This window comes from Pinus tabuliformis, chromosome Q (genome assembly GCF_031772625.1).
Source record: "Pinus tabuliformis cultivar Carrire ecotype Pingquan chromosome Q, CPIR1, whole genome shotgun sequence".
Classification (NCBI taxonomy): domain Eukaryota; kingdom Viridiplantae; phylum Streptophyta; class Pinopsida; order Pinales; family Pinaceae; genus Pinus; species Pinus tabuliformis.
In genome coordinates, this window is record NC_142296.1 from 439,510,232 (window position 1) to 439,536,876 (window position 26,645).

Below are 26,645 nucleotides of genomic sequence, written 5' to 3' on the forward strand. Positions count from 1 at the left end.
CTAGCAGTCGCATTTACTAAGGCATCCACAATTGCATTATGCATTCTTGGCACTGAAATATATTGAAAGCTTGGAAATGAGAAATGATTTGCCATACCTCTTGTTCATAACTCTTAAGACGAGGTGGCACACAGTGTATAGTGTTACGTACTTGACGCACCACGATTTCAGAGTCACCTACCACTTTCAGAACAACAACCTTGAGGTCAATGGCTTTCTGTAAGCCCAAGATGAGTGCTTCATACTCTGTGGTGTTGTTCGTGCACTTGAACTCCAAGCGACTAGAGAGAAGATGTTTCCTATGTAGCTGGTCTATTAAAACACAACCCACTCAAAGCCCTCCTGCATTTTGGATCCGTCAAAGTACATGGTCCACATATCATTTGTACGGGATTGCTTACCGCACTAGTACTACTGCTACTACTACTACTACTACTACTACTACTACTTACTGTACAAGTTTCATTTTTTCCAGTTGTGCATGGAAGGAGGACCAACTATGTGTCTGGTGGGATAGGGGATGGTTTTGCAAGATATCACCCCAACTGTGTCTCTAAAAAAAAAGTTGAACACAAGTTCTGGGAAAGCCAACGACTCGTTTTCTCCATTCAATGGAGTCACATTGTGCTTCACGTATCTCTCTGACAACACTTGGATCTAGTTGTTAATGCCCTTATACAGAAGCCATAAGTGTGACCAATCAGTGGAAAAGTATCCTTGCAGCTTGCTTGACTAGTCTCTGCTGAGAAATACCCCGTATGCTTCCGGGATGTCCACAATTACAATATTGATGCATTAATGAACTCGTCCATTAGATGATATCTGAATGATCACATCCCTGAGTTCACCAATTGTTGGCACACAAGTTTTGTCCAGTTAGATGATCTGTGCACTTGTCTTACTCCATTGAGCGTTGATATTTTTGGTGATGGAGAGGCATGACATTGACCAATGCACCAGAATCAACCAAGTAGTTGTGAACATTGAAGTTAAAGATTTCAAATGATAACAAGAATTGTGGTCAGAGTGAGTTCGCCTCTTCCATGCGGAACACGTTAAGCACAAATGCGAGAGTGTCAGGAGACTTACTAGATCCCTTGTTTGAAGAGGTGGCTTGACCAGTAGAGGTTTCCCCAAGTGCTCACAGAAGAATGTCCCACTGAATTGTGATTTTTGTAAGTTCAAATAGAGAGATATTTGCAGAGGTCTTCTTCATATCTTCTACAATGTTATAGTATATTGCGGGAAGACTCACCGAGTTGTCCAGGGGTGGAACTGAATTCATGGTTTCCAGTGGGATGGTTCCATCTTTGTTGCTTGTGGAAACACTTTTCTGTGTTGATTCGACCAAAGGATCCACTTTCCTTAACAAATCTTGTATTATTTTCTTCTTCGGTATCTCAATCATAGTGGTGGCCCCTTGACTTCTCAAGTTATATCAGTTATTTTGCTTCAGGGTCAGACCGTCACTCGAAGACTCCTTATCAGTGGTGGTCTTCTGGGCTACGAGAGTGTACTTATACATGTTTACTACATGCCCAGTGCTTAGAGCTTCATCAGGTGCAGCAACTGCTTCTTCCTTGTCATCAGGCTCAGGTTTCTCATTAACCATGGTTGTGTTAAACAACTGTGTAGCTAGACTGCTCATTCCTTGATTCCATTCTGGGCACGTTGTTTCTGAATGATGTACGCCATGAAACATGCAGTATGAATCTGTAGCGATTTTCTCAAGGTTCAAATCCATGTTAGAGCTCTGCGCAGATTTTCCTGGCTGGTTGTTGCTACTGGAAGCTACATTCTTCTTTTGTTGGTACTTGGAAGGCCTGCTGCTCATGATAGTCTCACTTGTCCTTTGTTTAAGTTTGGCCACTTCGATAGCCAGGGACTTGACGAGACGAGTAAGGTTCTCAATATCACTTGCTTCCTTTTCCTTAGCCTTTCTCACAGAGGTCTAAGACCTCTTACCCGTGTCTTTGGAGTCCTTAGTGGGTTCATCATCTGCAATGACTCCAATAGCATGCAGGTCTTTCTCCATGACAATAGCCTCTTCATAATTTTTTGTTAATGATGGTTTCACAGCCTGCTTGATGAAATTCGCAATACTGGTCGACGGGGCAGAAGTGTAGTAGTCGATGGTGATGGAATCATGAGGTTTAGTGTCATTCGAGAACTTGTTCAGAATACAGTTGAACCTATGATTGAAATATTTGACCTTTTCTTTCTACTCCATCTTGAGACTACCCAACACCTTCAGTAACATGGCACAGGTCTTGTTTTCAAAAAACTTCTCAAGAAAGATCCTTTTGAATACCCCCCAATTATAGATGGAGTTTGGAGGAAGATTGTGGTACCACACAACTTCTCTACCATCCAAGGTACATGGAAACAATCTACATGCAACATCATCATAACGTACGTCGAGTGTCTTCAAGTGTAGGTAGAAAGTGTCTAAGTGATCTTCTTCCTTCACAGTCTTGTTAGGGTCATATTTCATTATGAGCTTCTCGTGTGCCTTGGAATCTTGTGCAGGACACCCAGAAGTTCCAATGGGCCCTGAGTCATCCAATCCAAATTTTGGTCTGCAATGTTGTCCTCTTCATTGTCCTCCTCCTCCTCTTTTGAATCTGATGATTCCTCATTTGAATTTGTTGGCTCCTCCTCTTCTTCTCTTCCTCCTTCATTTACTTCCCCTCCGCCTCCTCCACCGAAACTTGAACCCGAGAGTAATAGGTTGTCTTATTCTTCCTTTCGAAAGAGCAAGGGTTCCTCTTCTTTTTCCATGGCTTTTTCCAACTCCTTAAGAGTGGCAAAGAGCGCTTCTTCGACAGATGTAACTACTACTCCTGTGGGGTAGTCTTGTGCTTCTTTTGAGAGTATGGAAAAGAGTACACTCCCTGAATCAATCCAATAGCTTTTGCAAATTGACGGGTGATAGGACGAACAACCCGGATTTGATGGTACGGGATTTCACGTTCAGTTAAGGGAAGTGAGAAATTACCAACTTCAGAATTACGAGTAAGGGAGAGGGAGTGAATGCTACTACCTTGACTAGAAAATGGATGAGTGAGTTTAGTGGGACAATCAACCATAAACTACTAGCAGCCCTCCTAGCGCCAGAAATGTTGATGATGCTCGATCCGCCAACATTCAGGGGATCTCCCTGATATGAGGTCCCAATTAGACCTCACACTGTTTGGTGTAGGAGCCCCATTCGGTATGATGGCCCGATTGCCATATACTTAGATATTTTCCTCACCTCTTACTGTTAAGCACATGAGAGTGTTACACTGGTACCTTTGAAAAGCAATGTGAGTGTACCTGGTGAGTGTGCAATGTAACTATGTCTCTTACTACAAAAGGGGGAAAAAGAGTGAGCCTCTAAGTGAGAAGTAATAGCACCACCCAGGAAGAGACACATGTGAACGAGGAAGGTTTGTCCAACATCCAGTGGAATAGTCCACAACGGATGCGACAGTCGTTAAAGCCAAAGTAAAGGGGAAGATCTGTCAACCATCCAGTGCAATAGTCCACAATGGATGTGATGGCCGTTATAACCAATAAGCGAGGAAGGTCTATCTAGTATCCTGCGGAGTAGTCCACAAGGATGAGACAACAATGATAACCAATAGAGCACATTCCCAACAAGGTAAGCACTAAACCAACCGAAATAGTTCAACTATCTTAGTACATGTGAAACAAACGTGAATTACAAATGCTTAAATAATAGTCTTACAAACATCCACAAGTCATGCATGGAAACGTGCTGGCTTGAATAGGCTTCTGTACTAAACAAACACTCCAAGACACATATTTACATCATACATCACTAGCCCTAGTAGTGGGACATTAGAGCCACTCCTTTCTCCTCAAAGAACTGATTGAAACTCTCTATGCTTTGTGGGAGGAGCCAAGGTGAAAATTCCTTGCTCATACAATGAGGGGGGTATATATAACCAAGGGTGATGCTTGACCCTTATGACTCTTGGACTACCCTCATGATTGTTCAAATTCCTATGACTTTTAAACTGACATGACTCTTCATATTCATGTGTGTCCATTGGACTTCCACTTTACATTACATTCGATTTACAATAGATATGGCCCATAATAGTGATGTGGACTTTGACAACTCATGACACAACTTGACATGACACTACTGACATGGACTAGCTTGTTGAGGTGGCAATGTCAAGACGTTGTTATTGCTGAGTGATAGATGTGTTCTTGTATGTGCTCTCTCTTCTCCTCCGCATAGCTTGATGATGCGGGATCTTCAATGATCTTTGGTCTTGAGAGGTGGTTGCATACATGTGTTGCCTTTTCTTGTTCTTGATGAGCTTCTTTGTCCTTCTAGTTGTGAGTGCGTTTTCTAGCATGCTCTCTCCTTCTTCATTGTCTTGCCATGATCTAACAGTGTACCTGTTCCTGCAATTCACTCATGATGGGACGACATCCTATCCAAAAACTCCCTAATCTAATATGATGCATTGTTATCCATGGACTAGGCCCGGGACAGGTGATAGACTGGGAAAGAGGGCCCAATATGTGCAGTTCTAGGTGACATGGAGGGAGGTTGATCACTGAGATTTCACAAAGCGCAACTCAGTCTTGGTTGAGGAACTCCTAAGCACAACCTTCATTGTCGGGAAAAATTGAGTAGAGGCCATTGGGAGACATGATTGCGCAGTTGAGACCATCAGTGGATGCTATAAGGTGGGACCCTAGGAGGAAATTTTGCACAACTTTTATAGGCAAAGTAAGACTGGGCAGCAGAGGGACCTGGGAGGACAAATCTGCGCAGTTCTTGGGATCAGTGGGTCTCGACTGAGGGAGGACACTAGGAGACATTTATATGCAGTTCTGGGAGGCAAGGCAGGCTTGAGTCTATGTGCATTGTGGTGTTCCAACATGAAGGGAGGAAGCTTGATGAGTGATATTGTGAAATCTGATATTGTGAAATCTGCAGTTTAGGTCAGGCTTGAAGAAGCTACTGCACAATTATGGGGAGGAAGGCAGTTTGCTCAACTTTGGAATTGTGCAGTGCCCCGGGGGACAGTGACTGCGCACTATGTAGTTCCAGGCAGTAGGGTTGCATCATTGAGGGTTGAGACTGCACAATGCACAATTCAATTGGGATCCAGTGTATGAGAGTTGTTTGGTCGGGAGGATTTTTGGAAAAATGACTAAGTGTGGGAGGCAAGTGAACTTGTGAGGAACTTGAAATTGTGATCACACACTTAGCATATTTCGATGACATGACAACATAGACCATCAAAAAAACAAGACAAATCATTACCCTCTATGAGACTATCTAGAACAAAAAGTGACAAGTGCGACACTTGAGATAGACCCTAGGATGACTGTGACGACACTTGTGTGACAGTGCTTAAAACTTTGTGTATGAGTGCGACCGATGTTTACATAGCTAGGAAAACTCGAACACACAAAGAAAAACCTTCAAACTCACCAGAAAAGGATCGCAAGCATGATAAAACACTCCAACATGCCAAAAGATGACAATTGATCAAACAAGCAAAAGGGTTAAAAAGACTCTAAGGAAGCTCATGAAATGAGCTCAAGTGCTTGCAACAATAAAGGGAAAGACCAAGGAAGGCTCCAAAATTTGATTGCAAGCCAAAATTTTGGAGGGTGTTGCAGCCGCTACAACAAGCCTCTAGACTCCTTGTTCCAGATAATAGTATCGATCTATCCTTTCAGCAATCCTCCTCAAGCCCTAGAATCTAGCTTGGGGGTGATTGGATACAATAAAGTCTTTGGTGCAATCCAATCTAAGGTTGGGTGGAGAATCATAGTCCCAATCTCAATTTGTAGACTAAATTTATAAGATAAGTGTTTATTCAAGCTCATGTACATTTAAATGTCATGCATATGCCTAGTTTGTTGATTTAATACCTATGCTAATGTTGAGAAATGTTGAATTCTTGTGTGAACATATAATGCTAAATTCTTTGCAATTGCAGAGGAATGGGTAACTCCTGAATGATTGGTATGTTAATTCTTATTTATACTCCTTTAAATTGAATGTTACATGTTGGCCATAGTGTTGATAGCTTGTTTAGATTAACATCGAGAAATTCTAATTTCTTGCATTGCTTGAAGGGTTTAAATCCATGTGTTGCTTGAGCATAAGTCCTAGTTCATAGTGTGTAAGTAATGAATATGGAAATCTCTTATGGAATAAGTTTTAAATGTTGTCTAAGTTTCATAAGCATCAGATATGGGAAATCTCTGTTGATGATTAAATTATTGGAACTGGATGGAAATCTCTGTTGATTATTAGACCACTGACATTGAATGTTGTAAATCTGGCCCTTGTGTATAAACTGTAGAAATAACTTGAAATTTGCTGCTGCTAATGAGTTAAGACTAAAAACAATAGACACAAATTTATTCTACTCAATCTGCAGAAGGGAAAAGATACAATAGAAACACATGAAATCATTCAATCACAATGAACACAATTTTTATTGGGGAATCCAACTGGGAAAACCCCCTCCTTTTTTTGTATTATATCGGATGAGAATATAGATCTATTAAAATGATTGCCTCAATCCTTGAAGCTCAACCTACGCTGCAATACCGATCTCTTCCTCCTAATTATACTCTGGAAAATACTTAGCCAAATCTAGGCATCCTGCTCCTCCTATTTCCTTGTACAATTCCTGAGAAAACTAACTCCTAAAGAATAGGAAAAGCTCCTATTTGCTTGCACAAATCCTAAGATAAAATCCTCACCTGCTACATGCAACCACTGCGCACTGTCTAGTATACAACAATAAATACAATTATGCCTTTTCCCCCACTCAAATATGCAATTCGAATTCCATGCATGACTAGGGCTATTTTTAGTAAACTGGCTAGTTAACTAAGAGATCAGTGAGTTAACAATAGTTACAACTACTCAATTGAACTCCTATTGACTCTATTCATGGCTAGAGCTCAGATAACTAAGTTTCACTAACTATAACTCCACTAGATTTCTAGACCTTAGCAATCAACTCATGTGCAACTCTACTTCTTGCCCACAAACTCGAATTCACTGACTTAACTAAGTGACTTGGCTATGTCACTCCTGCTAACTGCAACTCAAGTCATCTTGCTGACTCGGAAATTCAAATTTATCCATTTGACAAAGGCACAATTCAAATGAACCTTTTCTTGCTACAATTTAACAATCCCTCTTAGCAAGAAAAGGGTTCTTCACAACCCCAATCCTGCTGCTTTGTAGGAATGTATTGTAACACAACTAAAACTCCCTCTCACTGTTGTTGTTTCTATTACAACAATAGCAACTAAAAGCATCAAAAATACTGAATCAACTATGTCTCTAAGTTGCAACTGTCTCCTAAGTCTCAAGCCGCTACTAGCCTCTGCAGCTGTCACTCAAGATTTGAATGCATCAACTGGCACTGATCCTTTTGCTACTAAATATTGTGGGCCCCTATAGTAAGGGTAATGATCCATGAGAAGAGTATACTGCATTTTATACTACTCTCCTATGGACCTTGCCCAATTCTTTGCAACTCTAGGACTAAGACTTTACATTGCCCCACCTCACTCCTAGAGGTATAGTTGCATACATGGCAAAATCTACCTTAGATTGTAGATATTTTTAACTCGAACACCAATTTTTTTTACTTTCCTAGTAGAAACATGCTTTAGATACGATTTTCCCTTATTGAACATCACATCATATCCATGATCTTCAAGTACAACTACAAAACTAGATTTTTCTTCAGGCCAGACACATACATTACATTCTTTAGGTGAAGATGAGAGCTTGACTCCCTCTTAAAGGAGACAAATTCCAATACCTTTGGTACTATATCTCCCATAATCTCCAAGATTTATGGGTAATTGTAGGTCCTTCTCCTCTAGGTTGCTGAAGAACTCTTTATTTCCTATCATATGATATGAAGCACCAGAATCTAGGTACCGTTGACTCCCTTTTTTTGTGCTTGCAAAGCAAGAAATGAGGTTGAAATCTAACTTGAATTTTGATGTGAGAGCATCATCTAATGCTACTGCTCTAGGTTCCTTACTAGAATTATTATGTGGACACTTGGTTGCATAGTGTCCATACTCAAGGAAGTGAAAGCATTTGATTTTACCAAGGTATTTCTTCTTGCCATGGTTCTGGCTAGATTATGCCTTGCCTTTGAAATTCTTTCCTTTTTCAAATAGAGCACAATATTATTCCTCATTAGATCTGGATGAGACTCCATCTCTAGTGTTTCTTCTAATCTCCTCCTACATCAAGTCAGGCCAAAGTATCACCCAATTTGGGAGCTTATCTCTTCCATTAAATGAATCCTGATAGTCGTGGTAGGACTTCGGAAGACCAAGGAGCACAAGGTCACAAGCTCATATGGTGGCATAGTCTCTCCTACTCCTCCAAGTTCATCTCTAACCTGAGTGAATCTGGATAGGTAATGAACAATGGTTTCATCTTTCTGCATTCGAATGTTCCTGAGCTTATCTTTCAATGCCAATTTCATGGCATCACTACTGCTTTTGAATAAATCTATGAGGATTTTCCACATTTTATAAGTAGTCTGCTTGCCATCCAAACTCAAAACCACATGGTCTCTGGCTCCCTCTAGGATAATCCCCATGTATTTTATAGTATCTTTCTTCCACTGAGCCAGTTGTTGTGCATCTAATGCTGTTGATTTTGGAATATCAATTTGTGTGTACTCCAATACTCCATTGTCATCTAGCACAACTTCCATCTTGTCTTTCCAAGATATGAAATTCGAAGTGCCATCCAATGCATACTCAAGCGTCAATCCATTGAAATACTTTGTTCCTGCAATGAATAAAATACCTAGACCAAAAATATGCTATTCAAAATTTCTCTGAGAGAAGATTTGGAACCTGGTGTCTATGTAGTTTTCAATAACTCTGATACCATGTAGAAATAAATTGAAATTTATAGCTGCTAATGAATTTAGACAGAAAACAATAGACACACATCTCTTTTACTCAATCTGCGGAAGGGAAAACATACAATAGACACACATGCAATCATTCAATCACAATGAACACATTTTTTACTAGGGAACCCAACTTGGAAAAACCCCTCCTCTGTTTTTATTATATCATATGAGAATATAGATCTATTACAATGACTACTTCAATCCTTGAAGCTCAACCTGCACTAAAATACTGATCTCTTCCTCTTAAGTCCACTCTGGAAAATACTTAGAAAAATCTAAGCCTCCTGCTCCTCCTATTTCCTTGCATAATTCCTGAGGAAATTAGCTCCTAAAGAATAGGAAAAGCTCCTATTTGCTTGCGCAATTCCCAAGAGAAAAACCTCACTTGCTACATGAAAAAAATTTACACTCTCTAGTATACAACAATAAATACCATTGTGCCTTTTCCCTCAACCCAACTAGGAAATTCAAATTCCATGCATGACTAGGGCTATTTTTAGTAAATTTACTAGTTAACTGAGAGATCGATGAGTTAACAATAGTTACAACTACTCAACTAAACTCCTACTGACTTTATTAATGACTAGAGCTCAGATAACTTAGTTTCACCAACTATAATTCCACTAGATTTCTAGATCTTAGCAATCAACTCATGCACAACTCTACTTCTTTGCCACAAAATCGAACTGACTGACTTAACTATGTTACTTGGCCATGTCACCCCTACTAACTACAACTCAAGTCATCCTGCTGATGTGGAAATTTGAATTTCTCCATTCGACTAAGGCACAAGTCAAATGAAGCCTTTTCTTGCTACAAATTTAACATAAACAAATAGCTCAGGAGGGACAACACTATATATATATATATATATATATATATATATATATATATATGAATGCATATCTAGATGAATGTGTGCATAGGCCAGGTCAAGTCTCGACAAGCTCAAGGGATAGGCCGAAGGAGTGTTATATATATAATCATATACACATTATTTGGGACTAAAACTCTTAAGGTTCCAAAGGAAATAGGCCTCAAACCTCGACCCACCATATAGGCAAGTGTTATGACCAAGCACTAAGGTAGAGGCCCGAACTATTATAACTATGCATATAATTTCGAGAAGGGCTAGGCTTAAGCCATGGTGCCATAAAATTAAGCGCTATAATCGAGTTCCAAGAAGGGAAAGGGCTTAAGGATGAGCCGATGATTTAAATTATGAATCAAGGATGGAGAATTAACATGGAACGAAATAGAGGGTATGTGTTCTATCATATATGTTGGAGTGTTTTGACGTTTCATTTTCATTGATGCATGGGTTCGTAATTGAATCTTTTACATCAAACACGTGGAGGCACCAGATTCATCAGATGACCCCAAACATCGTATAACAAAGAAATTCAATTTTGCGAGAAGTAAGCCCTTTGGTGGGACCCCAAGGCCACATAGGTCAGTGACATGGATAGGATGTGTCATGGTGCTCACATGGAATGACACATGGCACCCTAATTCGAGTCTTTGGTGGGTCCAAAGGGGATAAAGGCAAGTGACATGTGGCACTCCTAGGGTAGGACACGTGGATAGGTTGATGTCAGCATGGCGTCCCACCAACTAACATCATGCTAGGGCCTAAAAGGTTTGAAAACACGAAGGGGATCGACATATGGGAGAAAACGACAAAAATATCCACAACATTTGTTGGGAAATATCCAGGGAGATGATAGGTAGATAGAATTTGGGAGGGAGATTATCTTTGGCAAGTGACAACAAGGTTGTCTTCCGGGAGTGCTAAGCCACTAGTGAGAATGGTGAGATGTGAACAGGGTGTTGACTAACGTTGACAGAGGCTGACAGATGAATAATTGTCTAGTAATTGATGGGTTGGTTGACATCTCAAGGCTAAATGGCATGGCATGGACAACCAACAGTGATGGGTAGGTCTGCCACACATAATTGAGTTGATGACATGGAATATAGTTATACAACCACGTGGGTACCACATGGTAGGTCAAGATGATGTGAAAGAGTCTACTCGACTTGACTTCAAGTGGCCATAACTCTCAATCTAGAAATTGGATCGAGGAAAATTTTGTATCGTTGGAAAAGTATCGATGAGATAGATGCGATGGCATCATTTATTTTGTGTTTTGAAAAGTTTGAAAAAGAGTAAAAATTTAGACCCTATATCCATAACCATATATTGGATGCTGATCAACATATTAACATGCTTCCTTTCATCTTCATTAAGGCCTATGGGTGGTAAAGGGGTATGCTACAGAGTGGTATCAGAGGAAACGTTTCAACACTGGACCTTTGGAGACCAAATGAGGCCTTAGAGTAGTGTCATAGGTGTTAAAAACCTTATTGCTGTGTGGATTGACTGTATGTGTTGTTTGATGTGGTTCTATTGTGATTTATGCATGTATCATGGTACTGATGATTATTGATATTAATGTACTAACATGAAGTGTATTTTTTCAGCTAGCCCCACACTAGCCGACTCTCAATAACAAGCCAAAGTCATTATTAAGTTACACATTTGAATTTTGTTTATTCTAAAAATTATGTGTGTGTATGATAACACATAGGGAGATACTAAGGTTAGAAGAGATGAGGAACAAAATGGTGCAATACAACATTGACAACTCATAACATGGATATGAAGAGGAAGAATCAGTGAGGAAGAGATGAGAGATAAGTTTTCCTTATTCGATGGACACATTGAGAAGTTTAAGGGCTTAAATAAGGAGTTGCAAGGCCGACAATGAAAGAATTGTCAGGGCACAAGAGAGGCAAGCAAAAGTGAATGAAGTCATGTTGCAAATCCTCTCATACTTATAGAGGCAAAAACAACATGAGTTGGAAGCTAGCCATCGAGGTAGGAAGAGTTCCACAAAACAAGAAGAAAAGAATAATGGAGTAGATGAGATCAGATTCAAGAAAAGACACAGGTTTCCAAGTGAGGACATCATAAGAGGAGGTATTCAATTAGATACCCTAGAATAGAGAAAAAGTTGTGATAGGCAGTGATCCAGTGATTCTCGTAAGCATCATCAAAATCACCATGACACAGGGAAGGATAAGGAGAATCCACAACTATTTGGATAATATGAAGGAAAAGGTAGCTAAAAAACCTCAAGGAAGTCATGCACTTTGAAATACTTCTTCATTCCCAATAACCATGTTTCTGACTCTTCAACCTTCATGAATTCTCCATCAAAGGTATGAGATTATTCATTCTTAAATTCTCCCAACATTAAGTTTTTCTCATTCCTCATTTTCCAGTGATGTCTCTTAGTTGCAACACTAAACAATTACGCGTGATTGTTTGTTCTTCTCTCTATAGTGGAATTCCTTCTCTCATTATATCTTCACTTTCTTGCACATTCCTCTTCTTATATTTTCTACCTTCTATGCCATTAATTTCTAATTCATGCTTCAAAAGTCCACATGGGATCTACTTTGGTTTATGTTTTCCTAGGTCACTGGAACATAGATCATGTTTCTTCTGCCTTGCAGATTTGATAGGCTCTATAATATCATTGCATTTACTTCTTCCTACTTCTCTTGAGCTCTAACTATATTTTCATTGTCAACCTTAGAACTCCTCAACTCAACCCTTAAAATTCTAAGGGTATCCATCCAATCAAGGGAGTCTTCCTCTCTCCTTTTCCCAACTAAGTCTCCTTCTTGAAAATGACAAGATTTATCAGTGCTATATTACAACATTCTATGCTCATTCCTTTATTTCCCTATTGTTCCTCAATCTCATCTTATGTGTTATCATATACATATGAATATTAGCTAATTCAAAATGAAATTAGACATAATTATCCATCACCTTAGTGTGTTTGCAATAATCATGTTGATATGGAACTAACTGAGACATCAAATATTAGGTTAGTATGTCAGTTAGAGAACATAATAACATATAAGAAATTTTTTATATCATTAGTCACAACAGTTAACATTCCAAACCCAACACACATATACGTAGAACAACCAATGATTAGTCTAAATATTATTCTCTGATATTCACCCATGCATACATCATCCAGGCCAAAGGTATTTTCAAGTACGCCCCATTTCACTTCTACCCGAGCTCAGGGCTACACACACATAATCGTGGTCATGGCCCCTTCTAAAATATCACCCTTTTCGAATTTCCATTGAGAGCCTAGAGCCACAGGATACAAAACATATAAAGCCACATTTTTATTAGCAAATGGACATAGGTGAGACCACTCTGAGTTGTCATTCTTTGAGTTTATGGCTTAAAGGCCTTAGGTCAAAAGGGCGTTGATGGCAAGAAATTATCAATAAAGAGGGAAAGCACCCCAAAACACTAGAAAATAATTGTTTCCAAGACAGAAAAGTGGACAAGGCCCAACATCGATTTCATACATCATTCATAACTTAACTAGGGAAATACTCTTGTCTACTCATAGCATATTGGACTACTAGTAAACTCATTTAAGCAACCATGCTTAATCATGTAGCTAACATTGTAGCTTAAACAATGGTAACACCATAGAGTTCTATGAAACTAGCATAACCATGAGAACATACAAGGAAGCATTCTTGATAAGAATACAAGAGCATTAACATTCGTCAATTACTAGTGTTAATCCACGCAATTTCATATCACATATTAGACATTATTAATTATCTATGGCACAAGTATATACATAAGTAAATGCACTTATCTGATTAACTTGAATAGCTTGTGATTGAGGGAGGGACTTCAACTCTCCACCCAATATTAGGCTAGCTACACTGCAATCTTTCTTGAAACTCACCACCCATGAGCTAGATTTGGATTATGAGGAGTTAATTGCTCTAGGGAATTTCACACCAAGATCAATTCATCTAGACCAAATATGGAGTGCATTATCCAAGTCATTTATCAATTGCCTCACACAGTAAGCACCATGGTGACTCTTTTTCCTCTCTAAAGTCAATCCCAGGGATCCATTCAAGGCTTAATGAAGTTTTGCTCATTCTAGGAGAATGATCTCACTATAAGGGTGGTTTATCAACTAGATTTTCAAGCATATCACTGTAGGAGTATATATCCCACTATCCAGGTGGTTTATCAACTTACTTGGAAAGCACTTAAGTGATTTATCAACTCAACCCATTTCAACAAGCACCTGAGTGTCTCAGTTTTTCAAGTGGTTTGTCATCCTTCCAAAAATCACCATTGTGTTTTATCATCTCATTCAATAAGCTCTAAGTGGTTTATTAGCTCTCTAGAAAGTACTTAGAGGTTCATTATCTTACTCAGAAAGCACTAAGTGAGTCAGTGTTTCCATCGAGTCTTCACTTGCCCATCAGACATCGAAAAGAAACCAATGGCCACACCAAATTTATAGAGAATGACATCCCATTATGGGGAATTGGCTCATATCCTTCTCTTCTCTTCTCTTATGCGCTACACTCACTCATTGCTCCTCTTCTCACACCTTTGCATACTCTGCTCCTGCGTTCTCATTCTCTCTTCCTATCTCCACTGCTTACTCCCTTGTGTTTGCTTTTGCATGTTGGTTGTTCTCCCAACACATCCCATGAGAACAAGGATAACATGGGCCTCATCCTTTACTCATGCGGCCCATACACAACTTCAATGCATGCTGAGCAAACCGTTAATTCCTCAAGGAGATAGATGGGGAAAAATAAAGGAAGTGGGTTTGGTTTTGGGTTTAACACATCAGAAGCAACTCCTCCTCCTCAAACCTTTGAATCTGTGTCCACTCCTCCAACTCAACCATATTTGCATTTTTACATTTATTTACATAAACAAATATACATGATGACATTTACATGGGGGGTAGCAAAAAAGGCTATTACAGGCTGTGCATTGCTATATCCTGTCTCACTATAATTTCATAACCTACTAAATTAACCATTCAAAAATGCATTATTTTAAAATCATTTTTTAACTTTAACGATTTAGAAAAAGAAAGAAAGACATACACCAAGGAACTTTAGTCCCATCAACTTCTATAAAGACCAATAATAAAATGGCAATATAAATTTATAATAACTATGAAAATAAATTTTAATTAAAGGAAAAAAATGAATAGTTTTGAAAAAACTTTGGTTATGGTTTACAAAATCATTTAAACCAATTTAGGTCCAAGAGAGAGCTTTATCCACTAGGTAAAAGCTATAGTCCTTGGTGGTGGTAGGGGATCATAAAATGTTATAAATATAAGTATGCACTTAAGGAAAAAGTGTATGTGAGCTTACTACAAATTACCAAATTTGAAAAAACTTCAAATGAATAATAAAGAGCCAATCATATCTTTGTAAATGAACTTTGAAATGAAATATATAAGATAAAACATAAATTTGTATATGATTGTTGTTTTTTATTTTTATTTTTAAAATCATAAAAATAGTTACATAATTAAAAATAAGTTTAAATTTTTTATTATAAATTCACCAAATTATTGTACATATATATGCAAATTTTTCTTATTAACCCAGATCATCACATATTGAAGATATCCTTACCTGTAGTTTTTGACCACGAAATAAAAATACACCACCATAAACCAAAGCTATAAGAGTATAAACCAATAGTAACTGAGTGATTGGTGCATCAACCCCTGCACATGAAACACTTTAGTCAAGTTATAAAATAATCACAATAGGATTATTAATGTTATGTTATTTAATATTAAGGAAAAAGTCATTGAGGCTCTGTAAACGACTAAATCATGTTCATTCCTATGAAGAACGAAAGGTTAATTTCTATGAACAATGGAAGTTTAATATTTAACAAAGGAGATGATTTTTTAATAACAATTTCTATGATATGATGGTTTCTCATGATGCATTTGTGGCGATTTAAAAAAATAAAATTTGTTAACTGGATGGGAATTTGAATATGGTGCAAAAATATGGCTCTTAGATATCTAAGATATATAAATTAGATATATAGTATATATTATAGTTTGAATATATAATATATATAGAGTATATTTTAAATATTTAGATTGGATATTTTCAATTAGATTAATATTTAAATCCAATTCAACCTTTTTGGTGGCAACCAAACTCACATGATAGTAGATATCACTACCACAAATGACAGTGAGTTTATTGGGACTTTCCATTAGGTGATCCTCACTTGTTGTTGGTGCAATTTTCCTAGCCATCAACAATTTCAGCACTAGAAGGATGGCCTGAGGAGCTAACCCTGTGGATTTTGTCTTTTATTGTTTTTAATTAAAAATGGGTCCTACTATCTTTGTGTTGGAACATACTTTTAGTTTGTCAAGGCCTATTAGTAACATTTCCAAAAATATAAGAATTTGATTGTTAAAACTTGAAATTTAATAATGAGGGTGAAATTTTTGTGTTTGATCATATTTACCAATTTAACCACATATGCAATCTTCTTGACATATTTGATGATAATGAAGTGTGTAGACGACTTAGTCTCATGTTAAGAGGAAGAATTAAGGTATAGTACTAGGTATTTCCTCCAAATTTTATACACAACTAGGAACACTTTATGGTATTAGTTTTAGATACTTATCAAGATTATGATTATGAAGAATTGTGTTTGGAGTTAAAAAATATGCACAAGAATGAAGGTGAGTCTATAGAAGATTTCCTTTTCATATTTAAAATAATTTTCTTAGATTCCCTCTAGATGAGAAACCTTCTAGAAAAAATTAATGGAAGGTTTTCTCTATCTTTGTTCTCTTCCTTGAATATAGAAACAAGAAAATGATGATGAATTAGATGATAATTTCCAAAATATGAATTCATATATAAAGGCTAGTCCATCACTTGAGTTAAATTCTAAGTTTGATTCCTTGCAATTCATTGATGGCATTGGAAAATATTAATCAATTACACATGGTACAATTTCATGAATGTAAGGATATATTAGAAGATATCAATATCAAATCCAAAATTGGTTCAAATGGTTTTGTAACATATGTTAGTACTTATTGGGTTGAAGGAAATTTAGTGGAAATCAATTCAAAAGCTTTAACTCAAGCAATAGATTTTGATATTGAAAATAATGTTGATCATTTAATCAATAAAGAAGCATCTAAATGTTTATTTTCTGAAATATTTATTGATTTGTGTATCTTGATCCATTTGTTGATCATAATAGAATTTCTTATTTTCAAGTTAGCATTTCTTTGTGGAACAACTTTAATTCAAAAGAAAAAGAAACTTCTGAAAATCAAAGAGATAATAAAGCTTCTTGGAAACTAGTTTAGGATTTTGAAGCAGAAAATGATCTTCCTATTGACATGAATCATGAATTACATGCATAATTATTTAGTTCATTTGATAGTATTGATAGTTATAGTTTTTTCTATGACTTGGAGGAAATGGAAGTCATTTTTTATGATTCATTTGGTGCTTATGACATTGAGGCACTTCACCCTATGGTGATGGTTATGTCAGGTTTTAATGTTATCAATTCCAAACTCAAATCTGCAATGCAAAACTAGATACTCCAATGTACAGAGTTAGATATAACAAACTCTCATTTAGTCTCTCTTCAATATAAAAATAATTATGTTTCCTCTAAAAAACATTTCATCTATGCATAATTATGCAATTATAACTTATTATTGTGATGAGATATGTATTCTTCCTATGAACCCTTCTCAAGCATCAAATGATTTCCAATTAATTTATCATATACCAATTGATTTTGAACCGGAAAAAATATGTTTTTATAAGTTTTCATTATATAATAATAAACATGTTCTATTTATTGTAAATAAAAAGTTGGATTTATTTTTCTTTCTGCATTTACCATTAATTATTTTTTATGGACATATGACTGTAGAATATCAACTATTTACTAGGTTATGTCAGTATTATGGCTATATTAGTACTAATGACTTACCTTATGAAGTGGCAGAAGACTATATGTTATTTTATCCAATTGATTCATACCAAGTTGTTGATAATTTGAAATGTAAACTTACGAGGATATACCATAAGAATAGAGTATTGCAATTTCAGCCAATGATTATGTCTTATCATCTTGCTTCGTCTTCCAGGATTAGCAATACCATCATTTTTTTATACTCTTCCATAAGGTCTAGTACTTGAAATTTCTCCACATGATTCTTACTAGATATACTATCCATCCATAAAACCTTTACAATCTTTACTAGAATTCTAGTTTAATTTTAATGACCCAGCCGAGAATTTGTTGGCAAAATAATTTCTAAAGAAATTCCCATTGTATAACAATGTTAATATTTGTTTTCTTTAAATAGAATTAAAAATATCATAACACTAATATTCTTCCATAGTATATAGTACTTGGGGTTCCTTTAGATTATTCTCAATAAATATCCTACACATCTATATTTTTTCCTTCAATAATTTCATGTTTACCATAATAAGCTTCAAGATAGAAAATAAACATGGTTGGAGGAAATTTTTAAGGAAAAAATCTTGTAAATAATAATGATGTTATCTTACTTATGAGGAATAGCATGCTTAGTAATATAATTATTATATTTATACAGTGATATGGGGTTTAGCGGTGAGTTTCGTTGTGTGAAACCCATGAGATGAGGGTTCAAATCTCATTGAGTGTATACATGACCTGTTGTGTCTTGGCTAGAAGAGTAGGCGACCCCATAGTGGACGTCTCGGCTCTTGTTGAAGCATAAGTTACCTGCTATTGTGCGGCTTGCAGGTTGTTGCACGTAGCCTAGGTTTATAGTGGTAGCCAGTTAGATTTGATCCTAGGTCTGTTCAAGTTAACTCTCACCAGTTACCGATTATCCTAGATTCAATATATATATATATATCTATATATATATATATATATATATATATATATATATATATATATATATATATTATATTATATTTGTTTCATTTAGATTATTCCAAATTCACTGATATTTTTTTATGTACATATGATTGCATGTTTGGAGTTACTTAGATGGTTTCACTAGCATTATGATTTAATTTAGTTTATGTTTATCTAGTGTATAATAGGTGTAGTGTAGATTAAATTACATTGACTCAATTTCATTTCTTGTTGTTTACTTTGTTTTTCATCTTAGTATTTATTTATACTTTTAGATTATTTTTTTTTCTTCAATAAGTCAATCATTCAAGGATGAGTTTTCCTACCGGACTAGAAACTTGATTGAGGTTGTATTTAGGAATGATGAGAAACAGATTGTTATAGCCAATAGCATAAGACATTTTTCCTTAGAGATTGGAAATATGTTTGGATGGTTTAGGGAAGTGTGTTCTAAAATTGTCTACATTGAATACATTGAAAAAAAATTCTATAATATTTGGTTTTAGTTAATCATATTTTCACTAATTCAATCCCATTCATATCTTCCAATAATAATCTTTGATCTCTTCTTAGACACAATTTTAATGGAAGTTCCTGATAATTTTTTAAATTGTTGCTTGGAGTCATTTTTATCAAATTAACCTAGTTGTCTCCATGGTCTAGTATTGTTCCATTGCCTCATCACACCATTTGAAAGTTTGGATTTAATGATCATCTTTAATATTAAAGAGACTGTGAATACTTTGGTGAAAGGTAGTAAATATAATTTTTAATATTGAAGGCCCCACATTTTCAAAAAAAATAATTTACCAAGACCTTATCCATGGTGGTAAGCTTAAACAAATATGTATTTTTTTCGAGGAGTTCTTCATGTTGGGAATTGAATATCTTTCTCTTGTTTTAATTCTTGGTGGTGTAATGTAAATGTGTTTGTGCATATCATTTACACTCTATTGCTTCTCATGATTTGTCCCATGTTGCTGGGAATCCAAAATTTATTTTTTAGTTTGATTTATTTTACCTTTACTAACATTTGCTCTTTTAGGATTTATTTAGCTTAATTTTATTTTGTTTTAGCTTTCATTCTTATGATTGGATTTTGTTTTAGCTTCCATTCTTATGATTGGATTTTGTTTAAGTATTTCTCTTTATCATTTTCTTAAATTTTGATCATACATACTATACATTTTTATTTCTTTTCGAAATTCTTATAAAATTTCCATTTTATTTTCAATTGGTTTTGTGTAATTTTGTTGTAGTTTAGTTTTAATAATCTTATTTATTTATTTATTTTTATTTTTATTTATTATTTATTTATTATTATTATTATTTATTTATTTATTTTTCAGTTGAATGTACAAATTTTTAAGATTGCAGGTTGTTGTAGAAGAAATCTATTCTAGTGTACAACTGAAAACAATACTTAGATCATAGATCACTAAGGATGTTTCATGTGAAGTAAAACTATAACACTTTTAAACCTCAAACAAAAGTTTATTTTACTATAGTGAATCTTTAAATTTCATCAATACTTATTTCTAAAAGTTTGATTTATAAGAAAATCACTCATATATTGATTTTTATGAAATATTCATTTATTGAAACAATTAAAGAAATACAAAGAATGACTAAAAGTGAAAACGAGTCTGTAGACTAACTTTTTATGCCTCAATTGTTTTCCAATCAAAGTAACTCTTGTAGCACTCCACTTCATATCTCTCAATTTTATATGCAAAGCAAAAGGGTGAGTGAAAGGAATTATTTGGATAATAAAAAGTTGTAAGAATTTTATATAGTGTGGGAAGTACAAGAAAACTTGTTGGGGCTATGGACACTTGTTGGCAATGGGGCCGTGGTTGTATGATACTAATACAAACTCATCAAGGCTATGGATTCTCACTGGAAGAAAATCAATGTCGAGACATAAGGCTATGATGAATGCAAGTGTGTAAACATTGTGAATATAATAGCTTTGGCCTTTTGGCTAATTTCATAGTTGGTTAAATTAAAATTCAAAATTTAAGTAATACAAAAAAATCTATGAGAAAAATATTGAGTGATGAGTATTTGGAATTTATTAAAAGAAAAACTTGATATATGGTGGTCGATCAGTACTTGAGGTCCAATTCATGGAGCTACTCATTGAACTAAAGAGAAATGTTTATTTTGGAATTTCAAGATAATTTGAATAAAAAAATGATAAGATTTTGAATGAGTTAAATGCCTTGAAACAGGGTGGTTGATCAATACCCGAGGTCTAATTCATGGAGCTACTCAAATATGTACCCTACTTGAACAACAAAAAGTTAAGGGTAAACAAGTTTTTTTTATATATTGAACTTCAACATTTGGGCCATGATAAAAATTTTGATGCCTTTCATCATAGAAGAGGATATTTTGAGTAGTGGGAAATGTAGGCCACAAGGCCAACAAGTTCAAAAGAACCTAATGGGAATAGTTTAGAGCACATGAACCATTAGAAAGGACTGGTCCACAACATTCAAAGGTGGTAAATAGGGAACCACAAGCCACCATATTAGTCTCTAGCACAACAATCATAGTAATTAGCACAATGATCATGCATAACATAGTAGTATCGTCCTACGTAGCATTTTCACACCACATCTTAGTAGCACTCTGTCCAGTTCATATTAGCAAAGCTCAAGGCTAGCCTCCAGTTCAACCAGTAGTGGGAGCCAAGCGCCTAAGAGGGGAGTGTTGTACTTTTGAAGATCCACATTATGAGAGGGAATACCCTCGATGTCAAGGAAAGTTTGACCTGGAAAAACCATAAACTGTAATGGGAGATTTGGAGAAAGCTCATCAGATACATGTGACGGTGAACAACTTCCAAGTTGAGCACTAGTCCATTGTTCTTGAGACAAGAGGTGTGATTGATGGCATAGGTTTCATTATTTTAATATATCTAAGTGCCATTGATTCTTTTATTTTTCATATTGCATTATCAAAAATTAAGCTTGAAGCAATATAACGACATGATTTCAGGCATGTAGGATGAAACAAAATGTGGGAAAGTTGGTAAAGGATCGTGAAGTTGAGATAAGAATGTGTAAGACTAAAGTATCTTTATATACTACAATCTTAGGATCCTATGATATTGTCACATGAATGGATTGGTTAGAGAAATATGAGGAAACTTTAGCCTCTAAGAATAAGGTGTTGCATTTCACTAATAACAATGGTCAGAGGAAATCCTTGTTGGGGAAGAATCGAGGACTGTCTTTAAGGTTCATCTCATTGATGCAAATTATGAGATGTAGGTGAAAGCGGTGTTAGTGATATGGAATTGCATCACTGAAAGACAAAAAGTATGTAGAGGGTATAGAAAAGTATCCATTCTTACTGAACTAAAGGATGTGTTTCCAGAAGAGTTTCCTGGGATACCTCCTAATAGGGAGATCAATTTTAATATTGATCTTAAACCTAGAATGGAACCTATCACTAAAACACCATATAGTATTCCAACTCTCGAATTGAAGGAATTGTAGATTTAGTTGAAGCAATTACTAGATTTGGGATACATATGACCTAGTGTATTAACATGGGGAGTGCTAGTGATTTTTGTTAAAAATAAGGATGGATCCTTGAGGTTATGCATAGACTATCATCAATTGAACAAGGTGATGATCAAAAACCAATATTCTTTGCCAAGGATAGATTATTTGTTTGACCAAATGAAGGCAACAATTGTGTTTTCTAAGATAGATCTAAGATTTGGATATCATCAGTTCATAAGTAAAGAATAGTATATTCCAAAGATAGCCTTTGACATAAGATTTGGGAATTTCTAATTCATAGTGTTTCCTTTTGGACTAACCAATGCCCCATGTGTGTCCATGAGCATAACGAACATAATATTTCTAGAATATATAAACAACTTTGTGCAAGTCTTAATTGATGATATCTTGATCTACTCAAGGACATTAGAGGAGAATACTGAACATTTAAGGCTCTCTTTATAGTTCTGTAGAGAAAATTAGTTATATTGGAAATTATCTAATTGTTAATTTTACCAATCCAAGATTCATTCTCTAGGACACATCATTTTTGGGGAATGGATAGCAGTGGATCTTGTGAAGATTGAGGTGATTAAGGATTTGATAGCCCTAACAAATGTTCATGAAGTACATAGTTTTATGGGGATGGTAGGATATTATAATAGATTCGTCGAAGGATTCTTGAAGATAGCAAACCCCAATACCGATCTTCAAAAGAAAAATAAGAAGTTTATTTAAACAGAGAAGTATGAAGAGACCTTTAAAAAGCTAAAGGGATTATTAATGACTACATTGATCTTAAAATTACCATACATGGAGTAGGAATTTTTGGTATGCATTGATGTATCAAAGGAAGGTTTAGGATGTGTACTTCTGTAATATGGAAGGGTGATAGTGCATGCATCAAGGAAGCTCTGATTGCATGAGGAGAGTTATGCAACACATGATCTGGAAATCTTAGCTATTGTATACACATCAAAGATTTGGAGACACTACATAATCATAAGAAAATTTGAATGAAAAGCTAATCATTATGGGTTACAAAACATTTTCACACAAGAAAATTGAAATGCAAGACAAAGAAGATAACCATACATTAATTAGTGAATATGATCTTGATATTACATATATAAATAGAATAGTTAACAGGGTGACAAAATATTTGAGTCAAATACCATAGATCTTTTTTATTATCCCTTTGAAGACAAATTTAAGAAAAATACTACTTAGATTGCAAGTTGATGATGATTGGTACAAGGAGGTTAAATCAGAAATAGAAGAAAAAAAATGAGGATTCTGAAGTATGAAGTATATACATTGGACAGTGGCGGTCTACTATAATTTCATGTAAGGATTTCTGTGCAATTGAATGAAAAAGTACGTTAATATATTCTGAGTGAAGACCATTGAGTTGTATACATGGTGCATCTTGGTGTCAAGAAGATGATTGCGGACTTGAAACCGCTATTCTTTTGGAAGGGTGTGAAAAATGACATTGTGAATTGTGGCAAGGTGTTTAGAGTGCCAACAAGCAAAGGCTTAAGATAGACATATGGAAAGGCTATTGGAACCTCATGCAGTACCAGAGTTAGAGTGGGAGGTTATCTCAATGGAATTCATTATGGGACTACTAATGACAACAAAGAGGCATGATTCTATTTTAATGGTGGTGGATATTAACCAAAAGTCCTCACTTCATACCAGACAAGAGTGCATATAAGGCTCTTGAGATAACTTGAGTCTTCATTGATGAGATATTGATATTGTATGGAGTGCCAAAGAATACCATCTTGAATAGGGGAGATGTGTTTATTAAAATATTTTGGACTAATTTTCAAGAGGCCTTGGGGACCCACCTAAACTTAAGCACAACTTATCATCTTGAGACTCATGAGATAGATGGAAAGATGGAAAGGACCAACAAAATCCTAGAAGATATGTTGCACATGTGTGTAATGGATGAACAAAGAATACGGGAAGAGGTTTGACCATTGATATAATAAGCATACAAAGACAACTACCTGAGTTCCATTAAAATGGAACCCTTCAAGTTCCTATATGGAAGGCCTTGTAGGACACCTTTAAGTAGGAATAGACTCAAAGACATCATTTTAATAGGGCTTGAGTTGATACAATAAATGGATGATCAGATGACGATGATTAAAGCAATGGTGTAGAAAGCTCAAGATCGAGAAAGGATCTATGATGAAGCTCATCATATTGATCTAAGTTATGAGATTGGAGACAAAGTGTTTCTAAGGAAAAGCATTTAAAAGAGCTTCATAGTTTGGAAAGGGAGTGAAATTGTCTTTGGAATCATAGAAAAGAAGGGACTAGAAGCATATAAACTTGCATTATTTGTATCATTAACATGCATGCATGACATGTGTTATATCTCTATTTTACGTCATTACATTTTTTATCCTTCGAATGTTATTGACTTGAGTCATTTGCACTTCATGGAAGAGGGGACAATGTTGGCCAAGCTAGTCTACATATTATAATTGTGCACTCAACAACTTAGATGTCGACTAGTGGATTGAGTGAAGGTCTAATGGGATAGTTATAGTTCTAGTTTAGCTATTTGGGAGGACACAAAGGAGATGCATCATCTTTTTCCCTTATTATTTTTAGACTTTAGGATGAAGTCTAGATTTAAAGGGGTTGTGTGTAGTGCCCTTCTCTAGTTGACCTGAGACAAACACTGCTAGTCTTACTTTGTCGTCTGAGACAATACTCTGACATGCACATTATTACTTGAGGACATCAAAATTTGATGATCCAGTTATTATTATTCATGGATGATGACTTGTAATGTGCTTATTTCAATTTTTACTCTATATTATGATCATAGTTATGATATCTATTCTAATTGATAATTTAATGTTGCTTATCATGCATATATTTTGATGATTTATCTTTTTTATTAGATGTTACTAACAATTGTTTGAGTGTGGTAGGAAACCACCTTAGAGCACATATGCATGATGAGGTAGTAATTTTGGTCTGGTTAATTGAGCACAATTGATGTTAAAAGAATGAATTTATCTATAATATATTGTTACAAAGTACTTATGACATGTTAGTGGTTGCAAGCACAAGTCAAGTTCTTAACTGAATGACTCACACATGGGTGATGGGGTTTTACAAAGCATATTATATCTTCATGGGAGAGGTGGGACAATGTCCCTGATTCCACCCACTAGCACTCCCTTCGTGACTTGGGTTAAAAGGTGTTGGATGCCTTCACCTTGAAGTTGCATGATGTCACAAGGGTTGGATCACAGATTCAGTCACTCACGAGGTTTCATTGAGGGGAGAGAATCAAGGTAGACACCTTGACCCTTAGCCACCATTAGTTTCACAACATAGGATGACCTTAGAGTTAACAATGGTCTCCTCCATCATGCATATGTTTCCTATATTAGTCACAAATACCTGAAGGGAAACATTGTGGCACCATAGGAACCATGTGAGGAGTTCTTGAAGGGAAAATATGACTTGGCACCATTGGTATCATGAAAATAGAAATGATATTATAATCCAATAAAAAAAATATGGACTAAACAATAGAGTTAAAGAATACAAACACAAATTTAAATTAGTGTGAAATACAAAATTTAATTTAGATGGGACTTGGGGAAAGGGATTATGGATATATTTGAATCCAATCTTAGAGAAATAAAAGAATAAAAAAATTATGCTCCATTAAATGTCTATCTATACTAAAACATGTGGAGATAATATTCCAAATGAAAAAATTAATAATAATTGCAATAATTGTTGAATAAAATATAATGCTAAAAGGGTTGGTGTGCATGTGTGATATCCCTCTTAGAGAGATTACCCTTGGGATGAAATTCCGAGTTATGGTTTCAAATAAACACATGATAGAATTGAAATTTATAACAAAGTTGTAGTACTTCATCAATCTATAAAACAATGATAATATTTTATTGAATTCATAAGTAGTATAATAAATAACTCAAGCAACAATTGATTCCATAAGAAACCACTATAAAGTAGGGCCAATTCAACAAGAAAATAGCAAATGTACAAAGATCCACAACTTTCCTAATAGGGATATAAACACAAATGTAGTTTGTATGCTTACAAAACTGTAGCCATCCTTGCCTTATCCATAAATAGTTGGGGACACAAATTGCCCTAAAATTCCATTAACTAATGCCACTTAGTTTATTGCTATAGTCCCCCTGTGTGTTCCTTCCATATGTTTCTCAGACATTGGTTCAATAAGCGACACCCCTTATGGCCTTGTATGCCGCTACAAAACCGCACCAATCAGCCTCGCTACTACACTGCACAATTATTCAACCCTTTTCGCCT

General features: G+C 35.6%; 1 protein-coding gene across 2 annotated transcripts in view; it reads right to left on the reverse strand.

The window, feature by feature from the left end:
* The window catches only part of LOC149220103 (uncharacterized), a 507,923-nt gene that overhangs the window by 446,594 nt on the left and 34,684 nt on the right, over positions 1 to 26,645 (reverse strand). For both annotated transcript variants that reach the window (XM_089382726.1, XM_089382725.1), the window contains exon 2: positions 15,483 to 15,577. In XM_089382726.1, the coding sequence (XP_089238852.1) occupies positions 15,483 to 15,577 (95 nt within the window). The remainder of the gene's footprint in view (positions 1 to 15,482; positions 15,578 to 26,645) is intronic.